This window comes from Melospiza georgiana, chromosome 2 (assembly GCF_028018845.1).
Source record: "Melospiza georgiana isolate bMelGeo1 chromosome 2, bMelGeo1.pri, whole genome shotgun sequence".
Classification (NCBI taxonomy): Eukaryota; Metazoa; Chordata; class Aves; order Passeriformes; family Passerellidae; genus Melospiza; species Melospiza georgiana.
The window spans coordinates 41,454,970-41,469,871 of NC_080431.1; the positions used below are offsets into that span (position 1 = coordinate 41,454,970).

Sequence of the window (14,902 nt, forward strand, 5' to 3'; positions counted from 1 at the left end):
CTGCAATCTATGTCAGACTGATGAATTTCACATGAATCCTCATGTGGAGGCATCTCCCACTCTCTTCCATTCTCCTACCATTTCAAAGTCAAGCCTCAGACCTATCACTCTATGACTCTTTTCTCAAAAATGAGGAAAGGCCTTTCAGTGGTCAAAAGATGTTTTAGTTGCAGGAAAAGAAATAATGTTGATGGGTCCATCAAAATCTCTTATGACAGAAAAAATACAAAATGGTTTATATTCTTGTACAACAAAGTTCTCCAACAGCTCAAAAAGCTTTCTTATTGGAGTTCTAAGCCTTAAATTATGGTCTACTCATTCATGACTGTGTAAACACAACTGATCTAGCTTGGATGCCTGAAGCAACACTCACTTAGCAGTAAAGAGGAGACACCTCAGACAGCTCCCATACTCAGAAAAAACTTGTTCATCTTCCCATAAACAACAGCCACAGAAGTCAGCATCTACACACATATAGTGTTTTAAAATATATAACTGGAAATCTAAAGTTGATTTGGTATGTAAATTTATCAGATGAACTGTCTGCCAATAACAAGCCAGACACTTATGAACATGCTTCCTGATAAACTATTGAAGCAGAACTCCAACAAGTATCACCAGGTGGTAAATAAACAGCAAAAGTCTCCATTTATGATCACAATAATTAATACATGCTGTGACTTTTTGTCAACATATTTTTCCTGTTAGTTACCTAAACAGCTCATAAGGAAGACACAAATTCAACATATCTCAATACATCCCATCTACTCTTTCCATCTTATTTTTTTCTCTACCAAGTCATAGACAACAATTTATTTTCCAAAATGAGAAGACAAATGACATAAAAAAACCTAATATTTTGCTTGCTTTCATCCATTTAGTATAAAGGGAAAAAATGAAACTAGTCAGTAAAGCTTTATTCACAGCCTACCTCATCAAAATACTTGGAGCTCTCTTTTTCCGCTTCTTGCTTAGCTCGTAGCCATTCTTCCCTCAGTTTCTCTTGTTCTCGTTGGTATTTCTCCTGTTAGGTTACATTGAAGTTAAACATGCAAATAAGAAACATGGTATTTTTTACTTTCATTAAAATACACACTGGAATTTAATGTGTTTTTTTAACAGACCAAACAGACCAGACAAAAAACATCCATGAGCTCCACTAGAACGTTAGGTCGGCCACAAATGAAATCCGGGCTCAAATACAATCCAAAGGAGTTCCGTAATTGATTTTTGAGTCTCCAGGCTTATTACACTCCAAGTCTCACAACAGCCAACTTCATAGTCTCTGTCCCTCAGTTTAGTTACCATTTGAACAAAAAAAACTCAGCTATCTAAGGTATTTCTGGAGAAACACAGTGGTTGTATTTAACTTGGAACTAGGCACATTAATATTGTAAAAAAGTGATCACTAAGTGAAATAGTAAGATCTCTCATTCTTTTGAAATGTTACCCTAAACAAAACTGAATTTCTGGACCGTGAAATTTGTCTTTTGACTAGATTTGGTATGAAATCGATATAAAGTATTGCTTAAAGCACATGGCAAATGTTTTGGTGGTTTTGTCAATCACTACTTTTGTCTTGGGAAAAAGCAAAATATTTAAGGATGTCAAAATTATTCCTTCTAAGATACTGGAAATAAGCAAAGAAAGATTTTGCCTCCTTTTTTGGTGTTATTTGAAAATTCATTGCTAGGATCATGGGGAAGAGAAAGATCATTATTACTCTGGTCAAATTTATCACTTCAGGACTAAAAAAGGAGAAACAAAGAAAAGTGACAGCAGATGGCTGAGTCAGCTCTCAAGAAAGGGGAGCCAAGGTTTATAGTCTTTAAAGCCATTCTTCAGGTATCAAATGGAACATCCAAACCATAACGGAGACCACAGGTAAGTTTAGGAAGGTACAGCTGCTATCCTGCAGAGTGTGCAAGCTACAAGGAACAACACTCAAAAAGCAAGAGAGATTCTATGCTTGTACTTTGACATCACAGTTTTCTGCTGAATACAGCCAAAGAGGGCTTGTGCAGAATAAATGATATTCACTGACGTCTCTCCTAGCCATCAGACTTCAGACAACAAACTTTGATTTCATTCGCAGAGATGTGTCTCTGAACATGGTTGAATGTGCTTACACATCATTGAGTGGAGCTCTTTGCAGAAATGTATGCTTGGGTTTTTTTGCTACCCTAAGACTACAAACAATGCCCCCTCCCTCTGCAACACCCCCGTCCAGCTCTAGCTAGTGATTATCAAGGTGGTTTTGCATTAGCAGATTCAGCTTTCTGACTCAGAGGTCCTGGGAACCAGATAATTCCAACTGATTAGCTGACTGCTAAATGACAAGATTCTAACCAGCAGGTACTGGCTGCCTCCTCAACATTTATGAATACAATGCAGTATCAGTAATTGAAGGTAAAACTCAGGCTAGAGGCAATTTCCTTAAGGGGAAAAAATACAATTAATATTCAAAACATAAGACCCCTTAGTTTTTCACTTAACCTATAAATTCTGTTGCCATTAAGAATATACCAGCCTGGAAGGTTGAGCACTTCTGGCTGTAGTGAATACACATTGTGTGTTTGATTTTATGATGCTCACTAAAGCATTATCCTCTTTTTTCTGAATAACTCCTAATGTGTGCAACTGTGCAGGCCACAAAATCCACCTGAGAGTCTCCCTAGGCCATCAGTAAGAAGAACTGCAGAAATCACGTGCTACTTTTCTTTCCTGGTTGCTACACATGGGGGATTGACAGCCCATGATTATGAAGATGAATTATACCTGCAACAAACGGTCCTGCTCTTTTTGCCATTTTTCCTGTCGTTTTCGCTCTTCCTCTTGATCCCAAACCCGACGGCTAGGAGCACTGATGGAGGGCACTGGGAGCTAAAATAGCACAGAAATGAAGTTGTATTATCCTCTTGCCATGTAATCAACACTCCACATTTCTAAACATTTTTTTAGAGTGAGAAATAGAAACGATTACCAACGCTAGAGCTTTATAGTGACAAGGACATAAATTAGTCTTTTCTTCAAATGGACAGAAAGCAACCATGCCTTGAAAAAGCAAATCTTAGTCATTACTCTCAGATTTGATCAAAATTGTAAAGAAATATAAAAAGCAGTAGAAAGCAGAGAGGTTCTTGAAAGGACTAGGATTATACAACCAACTAGTAGTTCACAAGTAGTACTTACATCAGGCATTGCAGGCTCTGGGCCTCCTGGGAGATTTGGAAGGCAAAAAAGAGAAATCATTAGACCCATACATAACTACTGCAAGACTTGTGTAACTGTGGCAAGTCTGTGAGCTTCAGACTAATTTTTTCTTCCTTAGTAAGACATGCTTGCATTTGCCCTGCTGAACTTTCTCGAGGGCAGAATTTATTCGGTGCTTTCAACTAAAGTGCACAATTGTTTCAAAGCTTTGCATGCTCACAAGTGCCATCAGCAATGGCCTGAATTAGCAGTACACCTTCCACTGTAGCAACACAAAGGCTCTTCACTATACCTCTCCTATTATTATTGTTGTGAAACCCAACTGTTTAGCATGACCAATACCCAGAACACTGCACAAGGGTAGAGAAGCTATTAGTCTACTGCCCTTGGCATGAATTAAGAGCAATTGACATCCACTGGCATCTCCTCCACCACAAAACCATGTATTTTTGCTCTCCAAGTTTCCTTCTTTCCAACTTCCAAAAGCACACTAGAATTCAGTGAACTGGTCACCACTCACCACAAACCTTTTGCTATTTGAGGCTATCACACTTGGCCTTGTCATCCTGTGACAAGATGATTATTAGAGAGAGATGTGTATTATACTAATTTATTACAAGTTGAGAAAATGGGGAGAAACACAAATTAAAATGCAATAATTTCTTAAGCACCGTCACTATTTTTGTTTGTTGACAGTGTACTTGCTACTTAGCTGTCCAAATTTCAATTTTAAAAAAAGGCATAAAAGAAAAAAAAATTGCAACATTATTCTGAAGTTTAACCATATGAAGTGGAAAAAAGTTCATATTTAGGATACAAAAGACTCTAAGGAGTCACAGGTTAGCATCCATTCTATATATACACAATTTTGTTGTCACTGTCAGATCACAACAGCCACAGTGAAAATCAGGCAATCAGCTTAATCTATTGCAGTGGTGCCAGGAGATATTAAAAGGAAGCATAGACCTTTTTTGCTCCCCTCTTTTCTCACCCCTGTAAGCTTATGCTGAACTCCACAGGAATCTTCATGTAATTGCAAAGCTGAAGTGTCAAAAGTTTAAAATTAACAAGCTGTACTGAACATGCACTCCAGAAATACAACCTTGTCCTCCCCCTCAAGCACAAGTGAAATACCTCAAATATTGTAATGAAAATATTTAAAAGAAAAAATTAATTTCTGCCAGCCATAAAATAAAAATCAGACAACAACAACAAAACCCCAACACCAACAAATAACCACCAACAAAATACCACCATATTGCAGATACAGCAGAAGTATTTAAAAAGCAAACAGAACCACAAACACGTATCTACTGTGGCATTTCACGTATCACTTGTGGCAAAAAACAGAAATCAGCACCACTAAAAGCAAAATCCTGGCCCCACACAAGTCATTGGCAAAACTCAACTGAGCTTCCAGCAGGCCAGAATTTCACTCTTTCAGGCTACAGCAAAACAGAAAGGCATACATAGCCCAAATACAGCATAAGACACAAAACATTAGTGAAAGTATGTGAGCTGTGACATGCAAAATGCTGAAAAAGCAACCTACAAAACCAAAATTGAGTGCCTCGTTCATTGCCTTTTTAAAAAATGCTGGCATACTAAATTCAAAATTTATATTGGTCTTCTTGGGATCTGGTGACATCACCACATAGTGGAAAGCCAGCAGGTACCTTTTAATACCAATTTATGCAAAAGCAGAGCTGCAACTCAAACTCAAATCCAGAGTTAAATGCTTCATCAACAGCTCTGAGATCTTCTCTAAACCTTTGCTGGAATATTCACCATCATTCTTGTTTTGTAGGTAGTAGCAAACCTGAACAGAGAGTGCCACCCTTCTAACTTCTACCCAGTGGGAAAAAAAAGTATGAACAACACAGAAAAGATTTAAACAGCTATAGATATAAGAGAACACGCAAAGACCCATTACCACAAAGGTAGACCCATGAATTGTAAGAATAACCTGATGACCCTGGGGAAAGAAGGGAAATTAATTATGTTGCTTCATTGTAACTGCAGAAACAACACTGAAGAGGTAGAGCACCCAGCACCAGACTTGTTAGGGAGAGTGTGCAGCAGGAACAATTTCATGGAAGTACATGAAATGTTAGCTCTTTGGTTTACCTTGTTCAAAAAATTGTGACCGCCTTTTTAAGTTTTTCAAAGAAATAGGTTCAGATGCTATTTGAAAAATACAAAGAATACAAACAAATCAAAATGAGGTGCCTTTTTTTAAATTGCTATAATGACTGGATAAGAAACTTCTGTTAGACCTCCCATACACTGCAACATCACTTCTGAAAGCAAAAAGCCCCTGAAATGCAAAGGAAAACCTTAGGAAGTTACATCATCTACTAATTAGGATTTCATTTTATCAGTAACAACGTCCAACAATAAAAACAGCACAAGTGTCAACCTCAGACTCAGATTCTCCCTGTCTAATTTAATCATCCTTGACTAGGATTCAAAGTTGAAATGAGGAGCTTAATGACCATTCAAGGCCATTAGAAAACATCTCCAGAGGGCAAGTGATATCTTGGAGGAATTTTTCTATGAATTGCCATGCGTATTCAAGCTAAAATGAAACACAAAGTTCCTACTTCAGGATATTATTCCATTAGGAAGTATACATACCTGGTTTCTCTCACTGCTGTCAAGTAAGGCTATAACTACTCATAGCCTCATATGCAATTATTATTCATATCATAATCATCAATATTGTTCTCCAGGAATAAAAGTAAAGTAATAATAGTGAAAACAGACACTAACCCCAAAACCTTACAACTGAAAGAGGCAGGAAAAAGTAGCAAAAAGTTGAGTACTCTACACTCTTCCTGGGTAGTGAAATAAGTCAATACTCATACTAACTCAGTCACCATACAATGCAGTAGCAATTACAATAAATGGTGTGTCTTCTTGTCTTTCATCCCTACCAAACATTAAATTTACAACCATTAATGCACAGACGGGGCTTTGTTGCAGCTTTGTTGTCAGTTCTCAAACTGCCTAGCAAATTGTGGAAGCAAGCTAAACCCAGTTTGGATGCAACAAGATCTCTGTGATATCTGTCTGGCTTTTGGTTCATTAAGGTCTCACTTCACCCACTGTATAACACTCTCAGTCATTACTGGCTTAGCGTCTGTTCTTGTCACAAACCACACAATTAGCAGATGAAAACCAACAGTGGTTTACCTCTTTGTTCATTAGAGCCAAGATCTCCTTGCATTCCATTTATCAATTTTGTTTCTGTATCCTGAAATACATAAATGAATGAATAAATAAATAAATAAATGTCTTAGGCTCATTAGATTTGTGGAAGTTTATCCAACTACGCATCTTTCCTATCAGGAACTATATGTCATGAAACACTTCATAATATTTTGTAGAAAGATACAAAACAATCTAAAACTTCCTCAGTGTAATTTATAATAAAGCTACTGCATGCATTTGAGGGAATCAATAACCAGCTGTGAACTGCTGCAGAAATAAAACACATTAGCTTGCAAGAAAATTCCAGAGGCCAAGATCTTCCTTGGCAGGCAGGTTTTATTTGCAAGTAATTTGAAAGCACATATGCACCTGTTCTTTGGGGCTGCAACTTCCATTTAGGCTAATAATTCAGGTTAAAATCTTCTCTGAAGAACAAACATTATATATGGTTTTAATCAAAAGATAGTCTGCACCTGTTTTAGTATTTATCATTCACCAGTGTTCTCTCATGAATAGACAGTAGCAAGTCTTTAAAACATTTTATTTACCTTAATACATGCATAGCTACCTCTCCATATTTCACATAAAAGGTTCTACACTTGTATTGCTTAAGGCATAGAAGATTCACAAGTTCTTTTCTCCATCCTCCCACTATCAAGACACTACATTTTTTTCTTCCTCCCCTCATCTCCCATGAACCTTCAAAAACATACTCACAGAACTTTGAAGGCTGCTGGAGAAATCTCTTTTTGTGGATATGGTGGAAGCATTTGAAACTTTTTCTCCCGAAGTTGCATCAATCCATTTATTTTCAGATGTACCTATAATGTTGGTAGCCACACTGGTGAGATTGAGGATTTTATGCCTTACATGTGGCAGGGAAGGCAGGTCTTTGCCCCAGTCTTTTTGGTATGTGGACGATTGAGAAATTAATATAGACAGTAACGTCAAAGAACAGAACAATAGCTAGTGAAAACATTAAAATAACACAAAAACAGGAGAGGGGACACACAAATCAGGTGGAATTTGTGAAGACAGGAAAAAGGGCATTTATAGCAGACCGCCTTCCCCAAAAATGAAAGTGTTAGTCATAAGCCAGGTAAAAGTTTGCCAAAACAAAAGATGTTTTGCTGATATGTGCTACAGCAGCTGAACATTAGAGAGGAGTTAGCATTCATTGGACACTATTTCATTAGTGTTAGTAAGGATTGAGAAAATTCTTCTGACTTTACTCACTCCAGGTACAATGAGACTCATACACTATCCAGGGAAGGATTTTCATGTCCATGCTCATCAGGAAGCACAGAGAGGGGGAAGAAAAGGCAGCCTAAACTAAAGTGGCAAATTGATGAGGCAGATACAAAAGATGCTCTTCTCACATACTCCATCCTATCTCCCTTCCCTACCCCTCCTACTGAAAATTTTATTCAATTAGTTTTTTGCCACTAATCTCAGTCTTCAGTTGGATTAGGTCCTATAAAGTGATTTGTTACTTGTCTCTTCCTAACCCCACTGTTTTTACCCCAGTTTGCTGGTAACTTATTTACCTAGCATCCCACTAAAAGAATGTTTTGTATTTATACTGTGAAAGAAGTCACTGATCACACTTCAACTCTGCAAAAATTCTTCTAGAACTTTGAAAGGGTTTCCTGATTAAAACCATGGCAAGTCAAGACATGCTACAAGGCTGTCAAGCCAGGATGGAAACCCTCCCTACCCAGAATAGGTAGGACCACTCTAGAGAGATTACAGCACCACAATATTTGGGTCAATGGCCAGAATCATAGCACACAGGTGCTGCATCACCCACAGGCTTATACCTCACTTCAAACACCCTGAAGAAAGGAAAAAAAGATCCTCCTTCCCGGAAGAAAGGGAGCTGGTGATTGAGAGAGAGGGCCTTTAAAAATTAGTGATCCCCTAGTGATCCTCTAGTGATGCCCTAGAAATCAGACCCTCTTAATTCTTGTGGTATGGCAGGGAAGAAAATGTTGGATTCCTTTTTGTGCTGGTTGCACACTTTTTTTACCTGTCCATCCTCTAAGAAACAGGCCAGAGCACAAGAGTGAGGTCAGTAGTTCAATGTTTTGCAGATTTGCTTGTCAAGACATTTCTAATGCCAAGCAGTTAAAAAAGCCAAGTTGTGTTAAAATGCAACAGACACATTGGCAAACTACTCAGCTTAGACACGTATTACTGCTGTAAGGGTAATAAGGACTCTCAGCTGTCAGGCACAGCAGAGACAAAGCTTATTTGCCTTACAGAGCATACAGTATCTGCCTGACGAAACAACTCACCCTTCTTTCCATATCGTCTGACATCCATGACCAGGTTTCCAGTTTCTAGTGCTCTGTTGATGGCTTCTTCCCACTGACTGTGGTCCATATGGGAAACCTTTGTGCCATTGACAGCAATGATCTCATCATCTACATGCAGCTGACAAAGTGCTGCAGGGCTGCCTGCAGAAAACAGAAGAAAAATGTTATTATGTCTCCATATTTTTTCTTTTTATCCCAGTTGAGATTGGAAGAGAGTGGATTGGGGAATCATTGAAAGAAATGCTTAGTGGTGCATATTTAGAAAGTCTTAGAAAAATTCACTACACTGTAACATAAGCTCAGTAAACTCAGTATCAAAGCAGCTTTTCAATTTAGAACTTAGGAGAACAAAAAAGAAATCAGTCTTCCGGACTTGGAAATTTCAGATTATGGTCTCCCCATTTTAATAAACAACCTCTGTGTTCAGTCTTCACTTCACTAACTCACCTTTATAATCTGTGATAGCTAGTGAGAGAGAGGCAGCACAATGTCTATATCCAATGATTAGCTGAAATTCAGCCAATGTTTGGGTAATCCTCTTATTTGTCAAAAAAAACCCAAAAAAAACCAGCCTGCACTTTGTTAAGTCCAGTAGAAGCTGGCTTTCTTGTATTCTCATTTACATTTTCTGACCTCTACTGACAAGAGCATGATGCTTTATTGCTTTGCCAGAATAGTTTATTAGCTCTAAATTGATTGGTAATTGGACTCAAGATATTGCTGGGTATTGTCCCACTAGACTTCTCTGGATTCTACTTATTTTATCTATTAAGAGCAAACTTTATGCCAAGTTGGACTTTGAATCTACTGATATTTTGCAAGACAAGCTGCACTTTATACTTTTTTCATCTGCTACACATTGGCAGGCAATCTCACTAGACTAAGGACAGAGTACATAGAAGACCAGTTCATAAACTTTTTTTTCTATTTAATTCAGAAAATGGATAGGCTGAGAAACTCAGACTCTCCAAGCAAGATTTTAAAGATTACATATGAATGGTTCTTCCATTAAGAATTATTCCCTTAACAGAACAGAAAATAGAAAAGCCAAGTAAAAATATAGTTAAGGACTGCACAATAAACTCTCATGTTAATAAAACAAGTTTGAATTAAACAGTGGAAGGATTTTCCAAAGTAAGCAGTGAAATACACACATCTTACTTAAAATATACCAAGAACAATGCCCTATTACATTATTAGAAACAAATGTGAACAAGTATGACAGAAAAATTTTAGACACCACATGCTTCATCCTGAGTGTCTTTTGACTCGTTAGTAAAATGCTGCTGTAAGTCTGGCTCATCCACTAAGGATTCAGATGGCTTGACACACAAGGAAGTTAAGAAATTAAGAAATGCTCCTTTTCCTAGTACTGCACCAAATAATGATCAATCATAGCTCACTAAAAAGCTCCACTGGCTTCTCTGCTAGAAGAACATGGCTCCATACTATATTGTTCTGTATCATTCTTAAAATATGGACTAAAAACTTAATTTGCAGTTATCAATACTAATTGCTTTTAAACTGTATTGTGGAAGAAAAGGTAGGGTTTTCATCTGAAGGAAGAAATATGGGCAACAGTTTAACTGGAAAAAAACATGGATCTCTAGGGGTCAAGAAGATGTTAAAGAATTATGGATATTCAAGTCTGTTAATGGAAGGTACTACTAAGAATATTATCAGAGATACTAATACTGAAGTTACTAATTTCAACAACTTCATGTAACATTCAGAATCACGTCTGATATTAGTACCATGTAGTTTAACCAGATCTGGATTAAGGCTTATGCTCATGATGCAGGGAAAGCTTCAGGCTGCAGCAGAGTCATTAGCACTCATAATTTCTGTCTTGACTTGTGACAGAATAACCCCCAGTAACCAAAAAAATGTTGTGTTGATTTTATTCAAATAATTTGTCAGAGATGAGACCAGGCTCAGAGGTGTGAACAGTGTATCTCGATTGACTCAGTTTTAGGAAAGGAAGGGAGTTGAAGATTTCACAGTTCCTCCTATAATATTAGTAGAAAGGTATATGCAGACGATACTCCAACCATTCAGATTGAATGAATAGCAGCAGTCTCTAGATCTGGACCTAAAATATCCAGAACAACTTACACTGCTCAATTTTTGGCCTGTAACTTTGCCAGCAGCTCTTCCTCCACAGTCTCTGGACAAAAGGGTGCCTACAGTGGGCTCCTGCTCTGATTCACATCCAGAGAAGCCCACAGAGCTTGCCCAGAAATTTAGATGCCGAAAGTTGTATGCTACCAGTTGTCTTACCCTGTCCAGCTCCTCCAAGACTATAGGTGTTAATTTCTGTACATTCCTATAAAGGACTTAGTTTTCATTATATAAAATATGTACTGCTTTTATGTACCTAGCTGCTTTTATGTTTGCCATAGGTTTTCCTGAAGATAAAAGGGTTTTCTTTCTTACTAGTCCCCAGTAAAAACAAAAGCAACCAAATACTCATTTTCCATATGCTCTAAATTATCTCTAACCTATTTCCATCTGTTGTTATTACAATAGATAAACACTATCTCAATGATAGAAAAAAAATAAAACTTGAAGGATGTGGATCAGATTTACTTTGCCCTACATGACTGCAAGTGTTTGATCAGACATGCACTCCTGTGCACACAATCTCAAAAAATTTATTGCAAAGGGAAAGTGAAAGGGGAAGGACTGAAACAATAAAGATTATATGGCACTGGGGAAGTTGGCAGAACAATGTCTAGATTAATGACTTAAGGCTATTTATCCAATTTTTAGTGTAAAGGTTGAAGACTCCTTTAAAAAATGAGAACTATCCTTTTTTATATGTAGTAAATGGGTATCACTGAAATATGTGTTACAAGCTTAACTCTTACTTAGGTTTTTGAGAACACTTACAAGTTAATTTTTCCTACCAAGTAGTTTTCTTAGAGGATTTTTTTTTAATGAATAGCATATTTAGAATACAGAGTCATCTTTAAGTAGCAAAAAATATACATGCTGGGTATCATCTCAAGAAAATCATACAGCTGGGAGAAAGTATTCCTGGAAGCTTCTTCTGGGCTTAAGAAAGAGAAAAGGGTGACTAGAATGTTTGGTTTGGATTTGCCAAGCCTAAATCACACTTGACCAACCTGGTTATCTTCAATGATAAACTGCCTAGATCTCAGTGGATGACGGAAGAGAGGTGCTTACAATCCACCTTGCCTTTAACAAGACCATTGACATGATATTCCACAGTATCCAGGTATCAAAAGTGGGATGGGATTGTCCACAGGGCAGAACGACCAGATGGTGAAAAACTGGCTGGGCTGTGAGGCTCTGTGGGAAGTGGTTAATGGCTCTTACTCTGCCTGCAGGCTGCTCACAAGTGGATCTCATGAGGATGTATCAGGGACCTGCCCTGTTTAATATGTTCAGCAATCAGTAGGAGAAGGAGGAAAACACACCCTCATCAAGTTCTCAAACCTTGCCAAAAGTGAGAGGGTGGCCAGTACAATGGAGGGCAGGGCTGCTCTTGAGAGCAGGAACCTGACACTCAACAAGGCCACATGCAGGGTCCTGCTCCTGAAAAGGACTAATCCCAGTGATGCTACAGGCTGGGCATTGATGGGCTGGAGAGCAAGGCTGGGGGCCCTGGCAGTGGTGGGGCTGTATGAACACTAACATGACCAACAAATCAAGACAAGTGGCCATTCAACTCACTCAGCACCTCTTATGCCACACTGACAATACTGTGTCCAGCTTTGGTGTTCCTCTGTAAGAGAGACATCAATAAACTGGGGCAAGTTAAATGGGAAGATACTGGGATGGTTAGGGCTGGACCAATGGACCTGCAAGGAAAGGCTGAAGAGTATGGGCTTGTTCAGCCTGGAGAAGAGAGGCTGCACGAGAACTTAACAGTAGTTCCCCCCCCAGTACATACCAGTAGGTCCCTGAGAAGGGAAAGCTGCTCTTCATTGAAATTTATGGCAGGAAAACACAGAACAGTGGTTATAAACAGGGACAAAGATCGGTCTGGCTGGGTATGTAGGGGAAATTTTCTCTGAGAGGATAATGCCCAGAGAGGCTGTGTGGATTCCATTCTCAGAGGGCCTCAAACCCCCATGGGTAAAAAGCCCTAGGCCACTTAGCCTGAATTCCATCTTGACATTTTTTTGAGCAGTACATTACTCTATGTGATCTTCCAAGCTGAATTATCCTATGACTTATCCTTAAAAATAGGTAATACAACATTCCCAAGTGCCTAGCTGAAACCATATATTACTCTTTCAATGGGTCATCCACATCTTTCATCCTTCACTTCTTTAAACGGAGCTACAGCCTTTGAGTAAGGATACAAGATGGGACAGTTGTTGGAAGAAAAAAGTGCTGAACACAGGCTACAAACGAGAGCACTGAGATGCAGCCCATTCTCAGTTAAATCTATACTTTGTGCTCTTTCCTGTGAGAATGGTAATAAAGCATAACCAAGACAAAAAACCACAAGGCCTTCACCTTCTCCTTGGGACAGAGCCCATGTGGACCTTTGTGAATGACCAGCAGGAATATTCACTACCCTCACGTTTCTCCTTTTCAACTGGCAGTGCAAATGGACAGACCCCTGCCTCCAAGGATGGAAATTAAACCCAAAGCCCAGCAGCAGGAAAAGCAAAGGGAAAGTTATTCTTCAGGCAAAACGAATATTAGTATTTCCAGAATCACAGAACAAAACAGGTTAGAATGAACCACAGTGGTTTATCTGGTTCATCCTCCCTGCTCAAAGAGGGTTATCCTAGAGCAAATCCAATTATGAAAAGTACTCAGATATAGTGGAAAAAGGCCGCTTCGCTTCTTGAATTTGAAAAAGAAAAAAAAAATCCAAGACTTCTCATTAACTGCTGTTAAAAAGTGTTGTTTCCTCTCTGGAAAGCATAATACAGACCTAACTAAATTAAAAGTTAGCTAAAGAAAGCCTAATACAGAGCTAGCTAAATAAATAGTTTCCAGCTATTTCTCCTTTCTCAGGATGATCTTGTGTTAGGTGGAAAGAAGGGCACAATTCAATATTCCTCAAGTGTTACTGGCAATGGGAAATACCATTGTTTAGAAAACAAGCATTATATGTGATTTGCTTAGGTTTTTTGTTGTTTTTTTGGTTTGTTTTTTTTTTTTTTTTTTAGAAAATCAAGCTCATTCTCTGCAAAAGACTATTAAAGGTTAGAAATGTACTTTATATATGTGCCATCTCAAGACAAAAATATTTGCTTTCCCTAAGTATTAAACAACTGAAAAAAAACTACACTGGAAATCAATTTAGAAGTTGCAGCTACTTAAGAATGAGCTGTCTCCAGAATTCAGCATGACTAAGAAAGGAGAAGTTGAACAAAGAGTATTAACTCCTAAGTTTCCTCTGCAAGTGTTTACAAACCATGTGAAGTGAAATCTTTCAAACTCAGCTGTAAGAAACAGTCTGGACATTGGAAGTCTGCATTTGCCCCTAAATACTGTTCTGTAAGAGGCGCATGTTTATACCCTCCTTGATTAGGAAAATGCATTTTGGTATTTCTGAATTCAACTTGTTTCAAGAGATGAGGGTTCACAGAAATACATTAGCAAACTAAATAGTGATCTTTCAGTTCTGCACCTGATGTTTTGCAGCATTCTTAGCAGCAAATGCATTGAGAAACCTCTGCAAATTAAACATAAGAACAAAAATTTGTGAATATATACACATTTACCTTCTTCAACTGTCTGTACAATGGCTCCTGAAGAACTCCAATTTGTTGTAAACCCAAAGCTGCGACTGTGGCCAGGTCTCTGGTTTATACTGATTCTCATTTCACTGTACTGTTCCTGTAAAATAAAACATGACACTACAGTATCTGGTATCACAGGAATCTAAATGAGGGAAAGTTTATCCTCTAAATAAGTGAGGATGTGCACTTTAATCATCTATTATTAGCATCACAGACAAAGGAAACAGTACTGAAGTCAGTTAACTAACTCATTTGCTTTTTAGTCCAACAGGTGTTTCAGTTTGCATTTATATTTTCTCTACATGTATCTTTCACTCTGCATTTCTGTTATTTTAGATGTTTTGCAACACAGTGCTAAAAAAATTCAAGAACTTGGAGGAAACTGAACACCTAAATCATTCTTTGTGGATTGTCTTGTGCATTTGT

General features: G+C 38.1%; 1 protein-coding gene across 11 annotated transcripts in view; it reads right to left on the reverse strand.

Annotated features, from left to right (window-relative positions):
• LMO7 (LIM domain 7) overlaps positions 1-14,902 on the reverse strand; it is a 132,364-nt gene that overhangs the window by 13,858 nt on the left and 103,604 nt on the right. For 10 of the 11 annotated variants that reach the window (XM_058019269.1, XM_058019267.1, XM_058019271.1 and 7 more), the window contains 8 exons: positions 14,459-14,573; positions 8,724-8,885; positions 7,144-7,247; positions 6,409-6,469; positions 5,147-5,188; positions 3,193-3,218; positions 2,779-2,883; positions 932-1,024 (listed from right to left, as the gene is read on the reverse strand). In XM_058019269.1, coding sequence (XP_057875252.1) covers positions 932-1,024; positions 2,779-2,883; positions 3,193-3,218; positions 5,147-5,188; positions 6,409-6,469; positions 7,144-7,247; positions 8,724-8,885; positions 14,459-14,573 — 708 coding nt within the window. Of the gene's footprint in view, positions 1-931; positions 1,025-2,778; positions 2,884-3,192; positions 3,219-5,146; positions 5,189-5,340; positions 5,398-6,408; positions 6,470-7,143; positions 7,248-8,723; positions 8,886-14,458; positions 14,574-14,902 lie in introns of all 11 variants that reach the window. The other variant, XM_058019278.1, reaches the window with a different exon arrangement.